Source organism: Galeopterus variegatus, unplaced genomic scaffold, assembly GCF_000696425.1.
Source record: "Galeopterus variegatus unplaced genomic scaffold, G_variegatus-3.0.2 Scaffold114, whole genome shotgun sequence".
Lineage (NCBI taxonomy): Eukaryota > Metazoa > Chordata > Mammalia > Dermoptera > Cynocephalidae > Galeopterus > Galeopterus variegatus.
Window position 1 is genome coordinate 856,849 of NW_007726225.1, and position 22,064 is coordinate 878,912.

The 22,064-nt window shown below is 37.6% G+C and overlaps 1 protein-coding gene across 1 annotated transcript in view; it reads right to left on the reverse strand.

Annotated features, from left to right (window-relative positions):
* The window catches only part of VNN1 (vanin 1), a 26,475-nt gene extending 5,235 nt beyond the window's left edge, over window positions 1-21,240 (reverse strand). The window contains exons 1-6 of the mRNA XM_008586908.1: window positions 21,152-21,240; window positions 20,667-20,916; window positions 19,033-19,163; window positions 7,763-7,955; window positions 6,795-7,086; window positions 5,791-6,152 (exon numbers count right to left, since the gene is read on the reverse strand). Coding sequence (XP_008585130.1) covers window positions 5,791-6,152; window positions 6,795-7,086; window positions 7,763-7,955; window positions 19,033-19,163; window positions 20,667-20,876 — 1,188 coding nt within the window. The 5' untranslated portion in view covers window positions 20,877-20,916; window positions 21,152-21,240. The remainder of the gene's footprint in view (window positions 1-5,790; window positions 6,153-6,794; window positions 7,087-7,762; window positions 7,956-19,032; window positions 19,164-20,666; window positions 20,917-21,151) is intronic.
* Window positions 21,241-22,064: the final 824 nt, after the last annotated feature.

Genomic DNA, 22,064 nt, shown 5'->3' on the forward strand with positions numbered 1-22,064 from the left:
ACAAAAAAAAAAAAAAAAAAAAAAAAATTGCCAATGGGAAGAGGCACTAGGTAGATTATGGAAGGCACAACTCTTTTATAATATTTTTAGTGCTACTTATCTGCTTAACTGTGTGCAGGCATTATTTTGATAAAGATAAATGAAAAGAGAAAGGATAGAATTAATTGAGGCAATAAGAAGGGATAGAAAGTCTTGCAATATGAGAAGAAATAAAGGGATAGAGAAATTGAATTAGGATGAAAATTTATGAATAAAACATTGCAGTGTTATTCAGAAATATGATGAGTAAATTCCAGAAGAAATAGCTGGAAGATTTTGCCTCCAGAAAGGTGGACTGGGCAGATTAGGGAGGGAACTAGTGCTTCATAAGCCTCTAATACTGTTTGTCTTCTTAATTATATCTGTGCATTACTTTGATTAAAATTAATGAGGAATGAAGGGATAGAACCAACCCAGGTGATAAGGCAGAATATCTGGTGCATGAGAAGTACTGAAGGAATAAAGGAATTGAATAAGGAGCTGTTTGTAATAGATCCTGTGACTATGTGAGTAAAACCTGGTGGTGTAGATCTGGTGATTAAAAGAAAAGTACTTATCTTTATTAATAATAGTAATAATAATAAGTTAACATTTATTTGGGACTTACTACATACCAAACACATTTGTGTTTGAATACATTTATTTATTAAATCAAACTTCCCAAAAACCCTGTAAAGAATATATTACTGTTTTTATCATTATTATCTTTTCTCCCAGTTCTAGGTTAGGTCCTCCAGTAATATGCTCTAATTGCGCACAGTACTTTTCCTTTGCAGCATTTGTCACAACTAAAATTAAACAGCAACTGATGGAGTTTGGATGTGTTGTCCCCTCCAAAACTCATCTGGAAATTTGATCCCCAATGTGGCAGTGCTGGAAACTGATTGAGTCCTGGGGGAGGATCCCTCATGAATGGATTAATGCTCTCCCTAGGGGAGGGGGGATTAATGAGTGAGTTCTCGCTCCATTAGTTCCTGCGAGAGCTCGTTGCTTAAAAAGACCCTGGCACCTTCTCTTGCTTCCTCTCTCTTGCTTCCTCTCGCCATGTGATCTGCTTGTACCCACTGGCTGCCTGCCGCTTTCCACTATGAGTAGAAGCAGCCTGAGGCCTGTGCCAGATGCAGCTGTCCCAGAATCATAAGCCAAATAAACCTCTTTTCCTTATAAATTACCCAGTCTCAGGTAATTCTGTTATAGAAACACTAAACAGACTAAAACAGCAACTTTCTCGGTTTTCTGTTCTGTGCCTGTTTCCCCATTAGACGTAAGCTCTAGGAAGGCAGTGACTAGATTTGTCTTTTTCATTGTAATCTCCCCAGACTCTTGCAAATGCCTGAACATAGCAAACATTACAGAAGTACTTAGTGAATGAAAATGAAGCCACACGTGATAGATGAGGACAACTAGAGATTTAAAGAGGCCGAGAGGTTGGCCTGAGGCCAGGCAGCTGCTGTGTGGGGAAGCAGAGATTCACGCAGGATTTCTGACTGCAGGATCATGCTGTCAACACGTTACTTCAAGCTCCTGAGTTTAATTTCTGGTTTTTAGCAGAGTTCTTATCCCTAATTCCTTCCATTGTTGGCGAATAAGTTTAACATTTTAAAAGACCAAAATGTTGGTGATTTAGATAACCCTCATCACAGTAGGAGAATATGGAGAGGACAGAGGGTGCAGAGAGTAATCTAAAGAGAAAAACTCCTATGTGCATGGGGAAAGGGCATGAACTTCTTTCATTTATTCACGGATTTACTCAATAATTCTTTAAAATATTTAGGCTTCTTCCTGTCCCACTCCCCTACAGCAGCTGCTCCAAATGTTTACCTTCTTCAAGCTCTTCAAGCTGTTTTACTCAAACTTTTACCACCCCCTACTTTATAAAATGCCACAACTTCCTTCTCTCCCCACTTCCTTCAAAGTCTTACAAAGTTATGCATATTCACTATAGGACGCTTGGAAAATCTGTGTGGCAAGATGCGGGTTTATTTTATCCTTACCTCTTTTTCTTTCACTTCTCTCTCTTGGTTAGCAAGTAGCTTCTGGTGATAACAGAGATTTTTTTCTAGCACAATATGTCATCACAGTTAAACTATGAAAGATTATTGACATAATATGATACCATTACCCTCAATACCAAAATCCAAAATTCTCTGAAAATAAAGGATTTTTATAAACCATTTGGCATTAAAACCTAGCATGAATTAACATAAGGCTATAACATATTTATTTAAACTATTTGGGGTGAATATTCCCATGTTTTACAGTAGATATATTGATATACTTGATTCTGGATGTTGACCCAGACTCTGTTGAGTAATGTCGGGCAATATGTGTTATTTCCTTTTTATATTGGAAAATTCTAAGTTCTACAATATGTGTGATACCAGTGGTTTGGACAAGGGGGCACAGCCCAGCAATAACAGCAGAGAGCTTGATTTTCCTTGACAGAGCTAATCTGTCTCCAAACACTAAGAAGGGACTTCCCATTACTCTTTTAGGTGGACCTAGACTCTGGGGGAGAGAGGAAGGTAGGACAAGACTGAGGGGGGGAGGAAGGGGGAAAAAAGGAGAAAAAGTGAAGATGTTGGTATTTTGTGTTATGGCCAACATGTTTTACTTAAAAATTTATCACAAAAATAAATATACACTTGTATTTCTCATATATATATATATATATATATATATATATATATATATATATATCACAAATAAGTTGTGATATATAAAAAATATATCACAAACTTTTTAAAACTTAAAATTCTTATGTGGCAATATAATATCATGCTTATATACATGCCACATATCTAATGCAATATATGTTAATAGGACATAATATATGGCAATATTTATATAGCAATAAATATCCTCCTACAACGTAGTTTATTTAACTGATTACCAATTGTTGGACATTTTGTACCTGTATTCATGATACCATTTTTCCCCCTTCCTCCAGCACCTTGGAGGACTGATTAGGAGTACTGATTCCACCTGTATATATCTTTATCCCTTTCTTCTTGTGTTTCTCTTTCTCTGAGGCCTATAAAGATAACCAAGGCTCTCCCATCTGTTGGAAAAACAAAAATAAAAATAAGCCCTTTTCCTGACCATGGGTCTGTCTGGTACCTGTCTTGTTTTTGTTCTTCCTGCCACAGACAAGATTTTTGAAGAAAAAATATTCATTCATTCTCTCAATAACTTCCTTTCCCTTTGACTTCCCAACCCACTAGAACCTCTTTTTCACCCCACCATTATGAGACCAGGAAATTAACACCAAAATTGTACTCACTAATGCCAGTAATGGTAAATGTATCTCATAAATATGTCTGACAATTTCTTCCTTCTGAGAGTCTCGACTCCCTCGACACCCTCAAGAGTTCTCTTTTTAAATTCTCTTTTTATTTCTCAATCGTATTTGCAGGTTCCTATTCTTCTGTCCATTTCCTGCCCCAAACACTGGAGCTCCAAAAGGCTCTGCTTTTAGTTCACGGTTTTTTATTGTCTGTACAGTCTCCTTTGCAATGTCATTCACTCTTGCAGTTTTAATCACCAACCGTATCCTGTTGATTATCCAAACAGTATTTCTAAATCCAATCTCCTTTAAGCATCAGAACCACCTAGTCAACAGCCTATTGATGGCATCAGCAGAATGTCCCACAAGCACTTCACAACCAGCTCATCCAAAACTGAACTCACCATCTCCCCTCTGCCACCCAGTCTGCTCCTCCTCTTGCATCCTAATCTGTCAGAGGCATCTCATCCACCCAGCCACTCTTGCCAGAAACCTGCTATACTCGAGACCCTTCATTCCACTTTCCAGTTCCATATCCAATTAGCCACTGAGATCAATTTTCTAAATATATCTTAACTCCATACCCTACCTTTATTCCTACAAGCAAAATCTTGGTCCAGGCCCCAATAAGACTATTTTGATAATTTAAGTAATCTTTTTGACCTTTTTTTCATCATCATAGTGTAGCCAAAATGATCTACTCCAAAGCAGATCTGACCGCATCATTCCCTTGCTGAACACCTTCCACCAGCCGACCATCACTGCCAGAATAAATTTCCAATCTTAAGTATGCCAGGTAAGATCCTGCAGGATACGATGCTGCTTCCAGGTTTATCCCCCAGCAATCCCCGCTTCTCAGGTTGTGCCTTAGTAGCCCTGACCTGCTTGCTTTTCCCTCTATGCTCTGCTCTTCCATGCTTCCACACCCTTGCTCATGCCTCCACTCCACCTGGAATTCCCTCCCACTCTTTCACCTGGATGACAGCATCAATTCTGGAAACTTCCCTGTATCTTCAAATTAGGCTAAGTTCAGCTCCTTAGTACTCCTACAGAAAAAATGTGCCTTTTATGTTCTATCACATGCCAGCCTGTACCAAAATTATCTGTTCAAATGTCTTTCTCCCCTACTAGAGACTAAATTCCTCAAAAGGAAGGTCTATACTTATTCAAGTTCATATCACTTGCACTGAATATTTACCTGGCGTATATTAGGTACTCAATAAATGTTTGTTAAAATGAACAAGTATTGGAAGAGTAATTATCATAGAACAAACAAAATATTATGTGGTGGGCATATTTCCAGCACTCAAGGGGCTCTCAGTCTCAAACAAGTATGTGAATGATATGACATGATGTGTTTGATAAAATTAAGCTTAGGATGCTCTGGGAGCACATAAAAGAGGTACCTAACCCAGCTGGAAAGGTGGGAGTGGTGCGGCAGGAAGGGTCAGGTAGCTTTCTTCGTAAAGATAACATCCAAAAAGTTCTGTGAAAGATGAGTATGTGGAGCTCACCATAGACAGAGGAGAGAACCTGTGTGACATACCCAGAGGTTCTACAAAGGCTAGCAAATTGGAGGTGAGAAAACGCCTCAGTATTGCAGAAGCCCAGGGCACATGTGAGTAGAAGTGAGAGAAGAGGAAAGAGAGGAGGAAGTGACCACACACCAAGATCTTGTGAGCCTTTTATGTTAAGAAATTTGATTTGTCAATTAGGAATCAGTGAGGAATTTTAAGCAAGAGAGTGACATAATCAGTAATGGCTTTATGTGAGTATTATAATTATAGTATAGGGAATGGGCGGGAAAAAGCTGACATGTCAACAGGAATCCGTTAAAAAGATATTACCATAATCTGGATGTAAGAGGATGGAGGCCAGACCAAGGAAGAGGAGAGCAGAGAAAGAGGAAGACGGAGCCTGCTTATTCGTAGGGGTTCCATCTCACCACACTATCATAGCACCCCTTTATGTTGAGGGCTGTGAGATATTTGAATCTTTGTAGCAATAAACCATTCAACTGAACCATCCCAAAGGTCAACTCCAACTATCTCAGTCTGTACTTAGTGTCAAGCTCTTTATAAAGTAAGATTGGCATTAGTGAATATACAGGGGAAATGGCTATGTTTGTTCAGAGAGGAGATAGCACAGGTATTCCATTATCCATTCAAATTATCTGTAATTTGGATAATGTTAAATACTGGTACTGCAAATAGATGTTCTGCCTTTTCCAAACAGTTTAAAATTGGACTAACATCAAGGATTGCAAGATGTAGCAGATAAATTTAGTCTGCCCAACTAAATTTGAATTTCAAATAAACAATTATTTTAGTGTGTGTGTGTATATATATATATATCAAAAAGTGAGACACAGTTATGCTAAAAAATAATATATTGTTTATCTGAAATTTCAATTTAACTGATTGTCCATATTTCACCTGATAAGTCTTCTGAGACCAAAACTTTACCTGTAGGTAATAGCGTCCTTCAACAATATGCAGTCCATCAAATGCCCCTAGGGCATAAACTTCGTCTGATCTCTTCTCAGACATCTTGTAGCTTAGATGACAGCAGAGATCTTTCTGACAAACGGTGTAATTTCCCATGGCTCCTGTGAGCTCCACGAAGGTAAATTCATCAAAAAAGAGAATGCTCTTAAATTCCTTGTTTCCCCTTGAGAGTGCTTCTGTACTGCTGGCATAAGCAGTCCAATTTGCCACTACAGGGTGGTAAGGGTGGGAATCCAGTTGTGCGAGAAGGAGTTTTCCCTTCTCTGTCTTCATATCATAATGAAATGCTCTTGGAGAATCAGGTGCATAGATGCCACTTCCTGGAAGTAATAAGTTGGAGATGCCATTTGAAATAGGAAGGTGAAAAGGGATTTCATTGTTCTTATTGTTATTTATATTCATATTAACATTTCACTCCCTCTCAGCTATATATTTCATTAATTTCAGTAAAATATGTTGATAAGGACAGAGAGATAAGACGATATCCAAAAAAGTATGATATAAACAAGCCAGAAAGGGAGAGTTTCATGTAAGAAGTGATGAATTTAAAAAAAAAGAAAGAAAAAGAGTGTACATTGAAGTTGAATAAAACTAAATAAATTTACAAAACAATTTAGATTGAGATTGATTCTACAGAGTGTCACCAAGTAGATATTCAAAAAGTGAGTAGCTGGAAAACATTATATAAAGGAGTAGTACATGTTAGCTAGAAAAAAATGATTTTTTTTTTTTTTTTGCTTTTTTATTTACAAGCCTGTAAATCTTTTTTTTTTTTAAAGATGACTGGTAAGGGGATCTTAACCCTTGACTTGGTGCTGTCAGCACCACGCTCACCCAGTGAGCCAACCGGCCATCCCTATGTGGGATCCGAACCCCTGGCCTTGGTGTTATCAGCACCGCACTCTCCCGAGTGAGCCACAGGGCCGGTCACAAGCCTGTAAATCTTAACGATGACACATTACCTGTCATGTTCTTTGAGGGATAATGTATGTTGGATGCAAGAAAATTGACACCCGTGCCCATAGCCCATGCTGAGTGGAATTCAATAGCTGACAAAAGTGGCAAAACATTCATCCAAGCTGTTGGGAAGAGTATGGTGTCCACATGGAAATCTTTTACCAAGGTAATAGCAGGATCATGGAAGAGTATATCGAAGCACGTGAAAATGCCAAACCTTCCAAAGGTGGTATTGAAAGTCACAACCTCAGGCTCCTTGGGTAAATTGAATTGATCTTCTCCCATGAAAAGATTTTGCTGTGATAAACAGAAGATAAAGGAAAAAAAATTCTTTTATGAAGTTGGCCTGCACATCACTGAGTCTTAAAAAGTACCCGCTCACACTTACTAGATAGATCCGATTTCATTTATGACCACTGTCTTCACAGAGGAAGAGTGGTGCATTAGAGAATCAGAGACTACTCCAGCTGAAAAAAATTTTGGGTTCAATCTCCATATTTTATAGATATGTACACATAGATAAAGACCCTCTTGAATCTTACAAGACATAGAAGTGAAATAGATAACTTTTGTTTGCCAATAACACTTAGCTCTTTCCCATAAGCTAAGAACTTTGTTTACTCCTTTTTCCTCAAGACCAGCCCTATTTGGTAAGGAGTTCTTTATTCTAGTGTTGACCCATTGCTAGGGCATGTCTTTAAAAGGACACAATCCAAAAGGCGAAAGTATATTTCAATGCAGGTAGCTCTTGGTGAATCTCACACACTCCCAACAACACACTCCTGTGTTCCTAAGTGTGCAGGAAACTCCTTGAGTCTCTTTATAGGAACTTACCACACATGATCATTACTTTCTATGCTTTGTCTCTACTCTGCTTCTAAAGTACACATTATTATCAATGATAACAGTTTTTTTCCTTCTTGCCTACTTTAATTCATTAAGCATTCAATAATTATTTGCAAATTAATTTTACCTTATGGTAGCGTGCCACAAGTTTTCCCTGAGAATCAAATACCACATCAGTGTTGTATTGGTAACGGCCATCAGGAGGACACTGTGGGTCACTGGTGTTGCATGACTTCTTGTCTCCAATATTTGCTACAACGTAGATAGAGTTGTTCTTGGCCAGGCAGCTGAGTCTTTCTTGTACTGGGGTGTGGCCAAATCTGGTATATATTCAATAAAAGAGAAAACAAAATTTTTTAAATCAAGCTTAGCTTTTAATGAAATTCAGAATGATAGTCACCTGAACCCATTATTTAATATACACAAAAATAAATAACAATATGTAGATGAGAAGGATTAAGATAAGAAGGGAATTGAGAGGAAACCCGTGCTTGTGGGTATTTGGTTATAGAAAACTACTCTAGGATAAGATTTCAGGCCATGTATTTTTTTCTTCATAGCATTTATCATAATCTATAATCATATATTCACTTATGTATTTATCTTATAATGCCTGCAGCATCCTATAGATATTATGGGGCAAAGACCCATATATCTGGTTTACTGAACCCATGACTCACAGAAAAGAGACATTAAAAAATATTTTCAATGAGTGAACCAAAATGTGGATGTAGGGGGATCCTGAGAAGATGGCAGAGCGGGAAGTACCAGTAACCCCCACCTAAACAATTGCACTGGCAGAATCTGTCTCATGTAACTGTTTTGGAACTCTAGAGTATATCCAAAGGTTTGCAACTTCCAGGAAAAGGCTTGGGAACTAAATTGTGGTTAATTTCAGCCAATTTCAGGTCTTAGCTCAGCAGTAGCTACCTATCTCCCACACCCCAGCCTTGTGGCAGGTAGCCATGTATATTTCCTGGAGCAGTTTGCAGACAGCTTGTGAGCAAGGATGAGCGACAAAGACCCTATCTTCTAAATATCAGGGATCTGTGTTCTGATAGCTGATTGCTGTTTCTGATCATGGAGGTACAGACACAGAGCCAGGCAGCTATTGGTGTTTGTGTGTGTGTGTGTGTGCACACAGGCACACAAAAAAACACAAACACACACCCTATTGTGGTAAGCCCTCCCACCTCTCTCTATGACTGAAGTGACTTCCAGGGGACTTAAAGGGCCAGTGCTTTTTTTCTTTTTCTTTTCTTTCTCCTTTGGGGAGCCAGACACTTAAGGACTAAGACATACAAAAGAAACCAAATATACTAGAAAAATTAGAAAGTTACTACACACGCCCAGGGAAAGGTGTAGGCTCAAAAAGACCTGAGAAGACCTTAAGTTTATACCTCAAGCTGATTTCCAACACAGAAAAAGCCTACAACAGTCAAAAAAGAAAAACAAATAAATAAACACAGCAAACCCTGGGAAAGGAGGAGAATCTAATTTCCAGAATTACCATATAATAAGATTTAAGCATTCAGTTATAAATAAAAAAATCACAAGACATACAAAGAAACAGGAAAAATATGGCACATTCAAAGGGATAAAAATAAACCAACAGAAACAGTTCCTGGATACAAAACTGTGTTGTCTACCCTAAATGAATCATTGTGTCATATATGCATGTATTGAAACAACACACTATACCCCACAAATATGTATGAGTAAATGTTAAAATATTTTGAATTTAAAAAGAAAAGAAATGGTTCCTGAGAAAGACCAAATGACAGACCTACTAGATACAGACTTTAAAACAATGGTCTTATAGATATTCAAGGAAATAAAGGAAAGTATGGAGAAAGTCAAAAAAACAATTTATGAAGAAACTGGAAATATCAATAAAGAGACAGAAAAACCTAAAAAAAAGAAAAGAAAAGAAATTTGAGCAGGCAGAAGAAGAAATCTGTGAACTTGAAGATAGGACCATTAAAATTATCTAGACTGGGGAAGAGAAAGAAAAAAGACTGAAGAAAAGTTAACAGAGCCTTAGGGACCTGCGGGATACCACCAAGTGGACCAACATATGCATTGTGGGAATCCTAGAAGAAAAAAAGATTATTTGAAGAAATAATAGCCAAAAATTTCCCAAATTTCAAGAAAGACATAGATATGAACATCCAAGAAACTCAACAAACTCCAAGTAAGTAAAACTCAGAGAGACCCACACCAAGACACATATAATCAAATTGTTGAAAGCCAAAGACTAAATAAGAATCTTGAAAGTAGTAAGACAAAAGCGTCTTATAACATACAAGTGATCCCCAATAAGATTATCAGCAGATTTTTCATCACAAACTTTGAAAGCCAGAAAGCATTGGGCTGATATACTAGACAGCTGAAAGAAAAACAAAAAACTGTCAACCAAGAATCCTATGTGCAGCAGAACTGTCCTTCAAAAGTGAGGGAGAAATTTTAAGATATTCCCAGTTAAACAAAAGCTGAGGGAATTTGTTACCATTAGATTTGCCCTGCAAGAAATGTTCAAGGGAGTCCTGCAAGGTGAAATAAAAGGAAATGATGAAATAAAGATCTCAGTAAAGGTAAATACATCAGCAAATATAAAGTCTAGCATTATTGCAACTTCAGTTTAGAACTTCACTATTTGTTTTCTACATGATTTAAGAGACTAATGCATTTAAAAAAACAATTATTAGTTTTAAAGCTAGTGTTGCTGTAGCTTTGGTTTGTAAATCCATATTTTGTTTTCTACATAATTTAAGAGAATGACTCATAAAAAAATTTATTAGTCTATGTTTTGGGGCACATGATGTAAATTTGTGACATCAATAACTGAAAGAGATTGGGATCAGAGAAGAACAGGAGCAGAATTTTGTATGTTGTTAAAGTTAAACTGGTATAAATTCAAATTAGAGTGTTATAATTTTAGGATGTTAAATATAATTCCCATGGTAACCACAAAGAAAATAGCTATTGAATATACACTAAAAGAAATGAGAAGGGAATTAAAATTTTTCATTATGAAAAATCAACTAAATACAAAAGAGAGTAATGCAGAAAATGAGAGAAAAAGAAGCTATAAGCCATATAGAAAACATATAGCAAAATGACACAAGAAAGTCCCTCCTTACCAGTAATTGGTTTAAATGTAAATGGATTAAATTCTCCGATCAAAAGAGAAAGATTGGGGCCGGCCCGTGGCTCACTCAGGAGAGTGCGGTGCTGATAACACCAAGGCCCCGGGTTCGGATCCCATATAGGGATGGCCGGTTGGCTCACTGGCTGAGCGTGGTGCTCACAACACCAAGTCAAGGGTTAAGATCCCCTTACCGGTCATCTTTAAAAAAAAAAAAAAAAAAGAGAAAGATTGGCAGAAGGATTAAAAAACAATCCATTCAAGTTCTGATGCACTTAGGGGAAGAAAACAATGTAATTTAACTATATGCTGCCTACAAGAGACTCCCTTTATTGGTCAGAGTGGGGTGTTGTAATACCAAAGTTGAGGGTTCTGATTCCCATACCAGCCAGCCACCAAAAAAATAGACTCCCTTTAGATCCAAATACATAAATAGGGTGAACATGAAAGGAAAGAAAAAGATATTCTATGCAAATAGTAATCAAAAGAGAGTAGGGGTGGCTATACTAATATCAGTCAAGATAGACTTTAAATCAAAGAAGTTTAAAAGAGACAAAAAAGGACATTAAATATTAATATAAATATCTAGAATACATAGAGAGCTCCTAAAACTTAACAACACAATCTGACTTAAAATGGCCAAAAGAGTTATTGCCATCTTAGCACAGTAGGTAGCATGTCAGTCTCATAAAATGTGCAAGACTTAAATAGACATTTCTTTAAAGGTATGCAAATGGCCAGTAAGCACATAAAAAGATGTTCAACATCACTAATCATTAGATAAACACAAAGCAAAACCACAATGACTACCACCTTACATTAGGTTGGATACTATAAAAACAAAAGCAATAACAAAAAAAACAAAATAGCAAGTTGAGCAAGGATGTGGAGTCTATATCCAAAGAAGTGAAAAGCAGGGTCTCATACCCATGTTCATAGCAGCATTATTCACAATAACTAAAAGGTAAAAGCAACTCAACTGTTCATCTAAGGATGATGGATAAACAAAATACAATGGAATATTTTTCAGCCTTTAAAAGGAGTCCAAGAAGAAATTAAACAGTAAATCAAAAAATTTCTTGGACCTAATGAAAGTAAAGTCACATCATACCAAAACCTGTGGGATACAGCAAAAACAGTACTAAAAGGAAATTTTATTGCAATAAATGCTCACATCAAAAGAATAGAAAGATTTCAAATAAACAACCTAACTCCATGCCACAAAGAACTAGGAGAACAAGAATCAAATCCCAAAATTAATAGATGGAAAGAAATAATTAAGGTAAAATCAGAACTAAATGAAATAGAGACCCCCAAACTGATACAAAATATCAATGAAACAAAAATTTAATTTTTTGAGAAGATAAACAAAAGAGACAAACCATTTAGCTAGGCTAACTGAAAAAAAGAAGAGAGAAGACACAAATAACAAAAATCAGAAATGAAAAAGGAGACATTATCACCAATCCTCAGGAATACAAAGAAACATTAGAGACTAATATAAACAACTATACACTAACAAACCTGAAAACCTGGAGGAAATGAAAAATTTCTAGACACATACAAACTACCAGGACTTAAGCAAGAAGACCTAAAAAACCCGAACAGACCAATAACAAGCAACAAGATTGAAACAGTAATCAGCAGTCTCCCAACAGAGAAAAGCCCAGGACTGGATGCCTTTACTGCTGAATTCTACCAAATCCATTAAAAAGGAATTAATACCAGTTCTCTTCAAACTATTCCAAAAAATTGAAACAGAGGCCATTCTCCCAAACTCATTCTATGAAGCCAGTATCACTCTGATACCAAAACCAGACGAAGACACAACAAAGAAAGAAAACTACAGGCCAATATATGTGATGAACATTGACACAAAAATCCTCAACAAAATATTAGCAAACAGAAAGCAGCAACACTTAAAAAAATTATACACCATGATCAGATGGGATTCATCCCAGGGATGCAAGGATGGTTCATCATATGCAAGTCAATAAATGTAATACACCACATCAAAAAAATCAAGGACAAAAACCATATGATTATCTCAATAGATGCAGCAAAAGCATTTGACAAATTTTAAATCCTTCCATGGTAAAGACTCTCAGCAAATTAGGTACAGAAGGAAAATATCTCAACACAATAAAAACCATATAAGACAAATCCACCACCAATAACATCTTGAATGGAGAAAAGCTGAAAACCTTACCCTTAAGAACAGGAACAAGACAAGGATGCCCACTCTCACCCCTCCTATTTAACATAGTATTGGAAGTACTGGCCAAAGCACTTAGGCAAGAGAAAGAAATAAAGAGCATCCAGATTGGAAAAGATAAAATCAAACTGTCCCTTTTTGCAGATGACATGATCCTACATATAGAAAAACCTAAAGACTCTACGAAAAAACTCTTAGAGCTGATAAGTGATTTCAGTAAAGTTGCAGTGTACAAAACCAACATGTAAAAATCAGGCAGTGTTTTTATACTTCAACAATGAACTAGCAGAAAAAGAAATCAAGAAAGCAAGCCCATTTACAATAGTCACCAAAAAAATAAAATACCTAGGAATCAATTTAATCAAGGAGGTGAAAGATCGCTACAATCAGACTATTAATCACTGATGAAGGAAACTAAAGAGGACTTGAAAAGATGGAAAGACATTCCATATTCATGGATTGGAAGAATTAACATTGTGAAAATGTCCATACTTCCCAAAGCTATCTATAGGTTCAATGCAATCCCCATAAACATACCAATGGCATTCTTCACAGAAATAGGAAGGAAATTCTGACACATGCTACGACATGGATGAACCTTGAGGACATTATGCAAAGTGAAATAAGCCAATTCCCAAAAGACAACTGTATGAGTGGACTTACATGAGGTATGTAGGTAGTCAAAGTTTAGGGGAAAAAGAAGTTGGAGGTAGCAAAGTGGAAGTGTTGTCAGGCAACTACTTGGTCTGGTCAGAGCTGAGGCTCCCTTAGGGAAGAAAATGGAAAAGGAGAATTTAAAAGATGCATTCAAGGTCAAAGGATATAGAATTTTGCACGAGAAGTTAAGATACCTATTACAAATTTAGTAAACGAAGAGATACTATGAAAGGCTTTGAAGACAGAAGTAACATGATTGGAATTTTCTTTGCAAAGATTAATAGAGCACTAAGTGTAGAATGTACTAGAATGGTGAGTGACTAAATGTAGAGGACTAATTGGGAAGCTGTTGCCATAGTTCGGATAAGAGGCAGCTAGGGCAGTGTCAGCCAATACAGAATAGTGAAAATACTAGAAGATTTCCTAATGTTTGATTTCTATATTCTTTATCAGTTTCCAGTAGTTGCCCCAAAAGAAATTAAAATGCAATTTTGAAAAGTGAGAGTGATCCAAGCCCAGTGACCACACGGGAGCCAAGTCATTCACCCCAAGGGCCCTGAAAATGAAAGCAGTAGCCAAGGGCCTCAGCCTTGCCCACTGCCACCATAGCACAACCAGGCTGACCATGGAGCTGGAACCAAAAGCCCCAGGGGCCCTGAGATGGGGGTCCCAGGGCCTTAGCCCCACCCCCCTTTCTCACTCCCCACCAACAACATCCTAGAGTGTACTTATAGACATGAGTGTTTCTACAGGGCATGCAACTTATCTGCTCATGTCCTTCATCAAGTTTCTGCTTAGATTTTTCTAATTTACTTTTAAGAGTTTTTTTTTCATTAAGGACATTGATCTTTGTGTTAAATTTGTTCCTTACCAATTGACACTGAAATTAATAAATATATATATATTATAAAAAAAGAAAAGTGTGACCTTAGAATATTTAATATAGAGCCATAGTTATCTCTATTGTACAGCCCTGAGATGAGAAATGGTGTACCCTAGGTCATTGAAAAATACCTAAGAAGGCTGAGATATCTGTTAGATGAATGAAAATTTGGTGCTATCTTCTAGCAAATAGTAATGAAAAGCTTTCTTTAAATACCAAATCTTGGCCATTAGATCTACAAACAAATTTATACAATTAATATAAGCAAAATCATAGCAATCATCTACAAAACATATCCTTGAAAAAGATCAAGAGGGATAGGATAACACATCTAGAAAATCATTATTTTAACATATTTATAATAAAGAATGGCCACTTGATAGTTTTTCCCACATTTGTTTTGATTAAAATCTGAAATGCACAGATTTAAATACAACACACTGAACCATTTGAAACATATTTACCCCACGACTTCTTAGTTATCTCAAGTAGATATATAAAATAGAAGCCTAGTGTTTTGGATTTCTGAGACAGTTCTGATTACAAACATACTTTCCTATTGTCTTTATTAATCTTGAAAGTGCACTATATTTTTTAATATATTTCTACTTAAACTACATTTCTCAGACTGTTTTCTAGACACAGAAAATGCTCCAAAATTCTTTGTTAGATTACATGTCCTGATGTGGAGTTTTAAAATGCAGTTGACTTATGTGGGCCTGAAATCTGCTTGTGGTTTCATCCATATATTTGCTAAGTCCTTAAAGTAGTAGGAGACAGAAGCGCTTTGACCTGGGAACAGAAGAAGGAGGTGAAACAGAATAATTAAAATGCATTTTCTAGGGCTGGCCCGTGGCTCACTTGGGAGAGTGCGGTGCTGATAACACCAAGGCCACGAGTTCGGATCCCTATATAGGGATGACTGGTTAGCTCACTTGGGAGAGCATGGTGCTAACAACACCAAGTCAAGGGTTAAGATCCTCTTATCAGTCATCTTTAAAAAAAAAAATGCATTTTCTAAGACTGCTTTCAAAATGTTCAATCACTAGGTATAACAAAAATCATCAGTTATTGAAGAAGACATTAACCAACTTAAAATAAGTGCACATTAAATATTCAACATGTGCTGGGCATATGACCATGCTAGGCATGTGACCATCTGGGGAAAGGACATTCCAGGTAGAGCTGTCCAAATACAGAATGTAGGAAACACAGAAGTATCAGACACGGCTGTTGTGCTTAAAAAGCATTTAGTCTTGCTGGAGAAACAATGTATGCATACAACCCCCTGAAATAATAGTATAAATTAATATGTGCTCAAATATCAAAATACTTTTTCATATGGGCTAGCTAACTGGACAAGCCTTTTTTTAACTTATTAAATGAATGAATGACTGTTTTAATCTGTAAACCAGATCACCTTGATCATAGGTGCAGGCATTCACTGTAGTAAATGATGCTACCTACACACTCTCAAAGTACAGTGCCTGGTATAAGAAGTAATTAATGAAAAAATTTTGAATAAATAGATTCATCATTGAGTTAGATTATCGGACATAGTTTGTCTCTCAAGAAATCTGTGAGCTTTCTTCTATGAGTCAATGAAATCTTCTGAGCTAAATTATTTCTCTCTTTGCCTCCCAGAAACTCTCAGAGCTATACTTCATGTCCAATTGTAATGATCAGCTCACCACCATGATGCCTTGTAACAACTACTTCCTCTACTTTATTCATATGACTTCTAGTTTGTTTTTATAACTAAACTGTCCTATTTTTTAATTATATTATATATAATAAGGAACCTCAAATCCTTCTAGAACCGTGTGAAGTATAAATGCTAAATAAAAAAATTAAATTAAAAAGAGAAATGTAGGGCCAAAAAGGTGGGTGACTGTGAGAAAAGAATGCAATTGACTTTGTGGATATATCAAACATACTGAACAAGATGTGATATTTGACTGTCTGTGAGGAGGAAAAGAGCTTGACTCCTCTCTTTCCCTTAACATCCTACATCCAATCTTTCAGCAAAACCTGTCCATGATACCTTCAAACTTGATTCAGAATCTGGCCATTTCTCAGTACCTAAACTTCTACCATCCTGGGCTAAGACATCATCTCTCTGCCTGTCCCATCTTTTGTTGACCTACCCTCTAGAGTCTATTTTCTACATAGCTGCCCAAGTGACCTTCATAAAACAAGTCAGGGCATGTCACTTCTCTGCTCAAAACTCCCCAGTGGCTACCTTCTCCCTCAAGCAAAAAGTCATTACACTCCATGAAGCCTTATGCAATCAAGTTCTTCCCACCTATCTGCCTCCACCACATACTTTTCTCCCCTTCCTCTCATTACTTCAACCTCACTTACCTATTCATTGTTCCTAATATGCCAGACACAGACTCTGACTATAGGATCTTGGAATTTGGAATTCCCTTGGTCTGCAATGCTCTTTTCTCAAAAACCCATATGACCTAGTCCCTCACTTCCTTCAGGTTTTTTCTGAAATGTCAATGTGAAGCCCTCTGATAACCTATTAAAAATCTCAGCCCCATGCTTACCACCAGAGTCACCTTCTCTGCTTTATTTTTCTCCATAACACTTATCTCCATCTCATATCATAGATAGATGATAGATACATAGACAAAGATAAATAGCTAGATAGCTAGATGATTATCTTTTTAAAAAAATGTGCCAGACCGGCTATCTAGCTCAGTTGGTTAATAAAGTGCTGACAACACCAAGGTCTGGGATTCAATACCTGTACCAGCCACCTGCCAAGAAGTAAATAAACCAATAAAAATTTAAAATTTACCATCTCCCCACACTAGAATATAAAACTCAGGGAGACAGAGATTTTTAATCTATTTGGTTCACCCTACTGCCCAGAACAGTGCCTGGATACAACAGGTACTTAAAAAAATTATAGAAATGAATGAATTAAGACAAGAAATAGAGATGTCATTAGTTGATGTAAAACATGAAGGGGCAACCAGACTCCTCAAAACGGAGCTGATGGGACATCTTTGTGGGGATATTCAGGAGAACCTTGGAAATTTGGTTCTAGGGAAGGCCATTCAGAAACAAATCAATTCAATTCACAATGGAAGTGACAATAGAGTTCTTACCTTTTAGAAACTGAAGCTCTGGCATGGGAGATATGAGGAATACTTATGATACAATGAAACGTGAATAAAGGGAAATGGTTAAGTGTGGAATATACTAAAAAGCATTTGTACTTCACAGGGCCTGTTTTTCCAAAGCCTTGCAGTTTCAAATATTGACCTTGCAAGGACAGGAAATTTCCCTCAGGCTATAAGTTTCAGTTGCAAGATAAGAATTGTGGCACAGCAGGTTGCTGGCGAAGGAATGTTTGCTAAGATCAAACTGTTGTTGATAGGAGCACTTAATTGCCTTACTGGAATGTCATCTGGCTTGTTTCACTGAAAGTTACCAGCCTATATTGTTAAACTATAACCCCATCTTTGTTCTCTTCCTGTAACTTCCTGGTCCAGAAAATAAATGCAGGAAGAGAACCCCAATTCGGCGTTAGTTTCCCAAATGGAAGGGTTGGCTCTCACTTGGGCATTGCCAGGGAGATTAACCACTTCGGGGCCTCTCACTGCTCAGTAGAGATGGGCTTTGAGTAATCCTTTGCATCTCCGTCACCCAGGGGATGGGGGGTGACAAATCCGTGGGGGGCAAAGCAACGCAAAGCAACAATTAAGATAAATAATATTAAATTTTGTCAGAATTAGGCTATCTCTATAAGCAGTTACAGTAGTTGGTTTGTGTGGTGTTGAGAACATTTCTAAAAGATGACTCCTTTTAGCCATGGTGCATTGGGAAAGTAGTGTGTTAACCGACGAGAGATTTTTTAGGTGTATAAGATACTGGTTTGCTTACATTAAGATTAACAGTGCTGCTTTCATTGTACTTCATGTCTCTTTAGTTTAAACCTGATTTGAACTTACATAGTTCTGCTCTATCACTTCCTCGGTTATCAGCTTAAACTTTAAAGATTTTAGTACATTAACTTCATCAGATATTTTACCAAAGGGAAAGGAAAATTATTAATCCTAAACTAACATGAGACTCAATTTTGCCATTTGCTCACAGTTTTCAAATTACAGAGTTACACAGGAAGGTATTTTTCTGTTCAGTGGCAAGAAATCAAAGACAAGAGTTTAGATCTTGTTCTCTACTAACTAACCACCCCTGTGACCCTGTGCAAATTATGCTATCAGCTTTCCAGACGCATTCTCTCCATGGAGAGGTATTCACATTGAATGGGATGATATCTACGCTACCTTTCAGCACTGATTTCTGGGATTTCATTATTCATATTCACTTTCCTAATACATATATCCATAGTAGAAGAAAAATAAACTGTTTTAAAATAGAGCTGATAGTGCATCTATGCAATGATCATCAACAAAGCTTTCCCAGGTAAAACAAGTTGAGGTTCATGACTGAATTTTTCACAATCTGTCTCTTTACCTGTTAGGATCATTACAGGGGATCCAGTTTACTTGAGGGTCTGGGATATCCTCCAAGTATGGGTAGAGAGTTTCCCTGGAGAAGTTCCAGCCATAAATAGCATCTTCCGGAGTCACAATAATATGTGCACCCTGTTAAAATATGTAGTTTAAGTAAAATATTTCTCAAATGGGAAAATAATCAAAGACAGAATCTGCAAAAGGAACTGAGGAACTGAGTGGCTGAGTAACAACCACTTGGGCTTTCCCACCCCCCTTTTACTCTTATTCCTTTGTTTTCTATATTTTTATAATTTATTTTCTTTTCCCAAGCACTTTAGTTTTCTCATCCTGCCATCATCATCCCTATATGTTTTCATTCTCTCATAAACATTAATATAAATTTTCACGTCACTCACAGCTCTGCCACCCATGGCAGTTATTAACTATAAATCCAGCTCTTCCCAAAATCACCCCTCTCCCTGAACTTTGGGAGATGGCTGTGTCTGACAGTGTCAGGATTGATTTATAACTCAAATTCTCTGTTTACCTCCTCCTCCGTTCCAGCCTTCCTTTCACCATACCCTGCAAACATGATTCCTGCTCCTCAGAAGGGGGGCGAGGAGGTCACCCACTGGTTACCCGAGCTATGCCAAGCCTTGAAGCACTCCCTGAGCTAACCTGGGCACCTCTGCTATGGTCTTTCAGAAAATAGTTGTACTAAGAATGAAGAAGAACATCAGAACTCCTGATAACCTTTCCAACTTTAGTATATATAATACTATATATTGATAGATACATGTAATGTGTATGTATCCATGACTTTCATCACACTTCTTATATCTTGGTTTATACCTAACCTGTGAATGTCTTATTTAAGCCATATTCATTCAAACCACACGTTTATAGTGTGTGATTAGCTTTAAACTTAACCCTTTATTCAACTCAAGGACTTACTATGCATTCACATATACCCTTCTATCTTTTAATTAAAACAAAGTACAAAGTACGCAATACACACTGGTAAGTAATTTGCAACTTAAGCTTAATTGTCTTCAGCTACAAACTTATCTGAAAACGTGCAAACTCTTAAAAGAACAAGAGTACACCAAGGCCACTCATGCTCTAAGAATAGCACCTGGTTCCTGACCCATTTATCCTCTGTCCTCCATCTGTAGCAGAAAAGAAGAACAAAATTGTTGAATTTTTTTTTTTTTTTTAAAGATGACCAGTAAGGGGATCTTAACCCTTGACTTGGTGTTGTCAGCACCAGGCTCAGCCAGTGAGCTAACTGGCCATCCCTATATGGGATCAGAACCCGTGGCCTTGGTGTTATCAGCACCGCACTCTCCCGAGTGAGCCACGGGCCGGCCCCCAAAATTGTTGAATTTAAAGCAAGTTCCTCAAAGGTCTGTTCTTCATGATGACCAAACCGTTCTTTTCTTCACTTTGTTCTCACTGTCTGGGAAATGTAATAGTGTCCTTGTACTAAAAATCAAGAGGAAAATAGGATTCTAATTGTAAAACAAAGGTTCTTAGCTACCCTGAAATATATGTTATCCAAAAGTGTAATCCACCTGAACAGTGAGGTTGTCTCCTCAGACCCCATCCTTTTTCACAGAACCCAGCACACTGCAGAGATGGCAGAGATGGTACCTGCTTTGCTGCTGCCGTGATTGCTCCTTCCAAGACATCTAGATTCTGGCTCATTAATTCCAACGCCTCTTCACGAGACACTGGTGTTAGGGTGGCATTGGGCAATATCACTGCATGCTCATAAACAGCTGCAATGAAAGTATCCAGGGAGCTGGCTTTTAAGACACAGAAAGCTGAAATTGCCACATAAGCCAGAAACTGAGAAGTCATTGTGCCAAAGTCCAGTGACTGCTGAAAAACAGAGCCTGCCCTAAAATTTATAGAGAGAAAGCACAATAAATCACGTGGTTCTCAGAACTTAATACCTTAAAAATAAATTACAAAAGAAACATATGGCTTCACACCATTCTTAGACAACAAACACCCTCCCTTATTGTAGAGATTTGTGGGGATCCAGCAGGGATTGTGTGGGTATTAGTTTGCTAAGGTTGCCTAACAATGAACCACAGACTGGGTGGTGTAAGCACAAAAATGTATTGTCTCACAGTTCTGGAAGATAGATGTCCCAGATGAGGTGTCAGCAAGGCTGGTTCCTCCTGAGGGCTGTGAGGGGAGGGTCTGTTCCTGACCTCTCTCCTTGGCTTGTAGACGGCCGTCTTCTCCCTCCTCTTCAGACAATGTTCTCCCTGGCTGTGCGTCTGTGTCCAAATTTCCCCTTTTGATAAGAACACCAGTCATTACATTTAGTGTCCACCCTACTCCAGTATGACCTCATCTTAACTAATTAGATCTCCATTATGACCTGATCTTAACTAATTAGCTCTGAAACGAGCCCATTTCCAAATAAAGTCACATATTGAGGTACTGGTGGTTAGGACTTCAACATATGAATTTTTGGAATTCATATGTGAGAACTTCAACATATAGCAGTACATGTAATTTGAAGAATAAATAGCTTTACAATTTTGAAATTATTTTTACTATCATCACGTAAACATTCGAGCTCCACACTTTCATTGACTTTAGTTTCCTCAAAATAAGGAAGCCAGGCCGGCCCGTGGCTCACTCGGGAGAGTGTGGTGCTGATAACACCAAGGCCACGGGTTCGGATCCTATATAGGGACAGCCGGTTCGCTCACTGGCTGAGCGTGGTGCTGACAACACCAAGCAAAGGGTTGAGATCCCCTTACCGGTCATCTTTTAAAAAAAATAAATAAATAAATAAGGAAGCCAGGACAAAGAGGAATACAAATGAGTTACTCGTTATCTATTGCGATATAATGAATTATCCCCAAATTTAGTGGCTCCAAAAAGCAAACATACATTATCCCACATATTCTGTGAGTCAGGAATCTAGAGGCAACTTAGCTGAGTGCCTCTGGCCCAGGGTCTCTTTCAAAGGCTGCAACTGAGCTGCTACCAGGGCTACAGTTATCTCAAGTCTTGACTCAAGGAGGA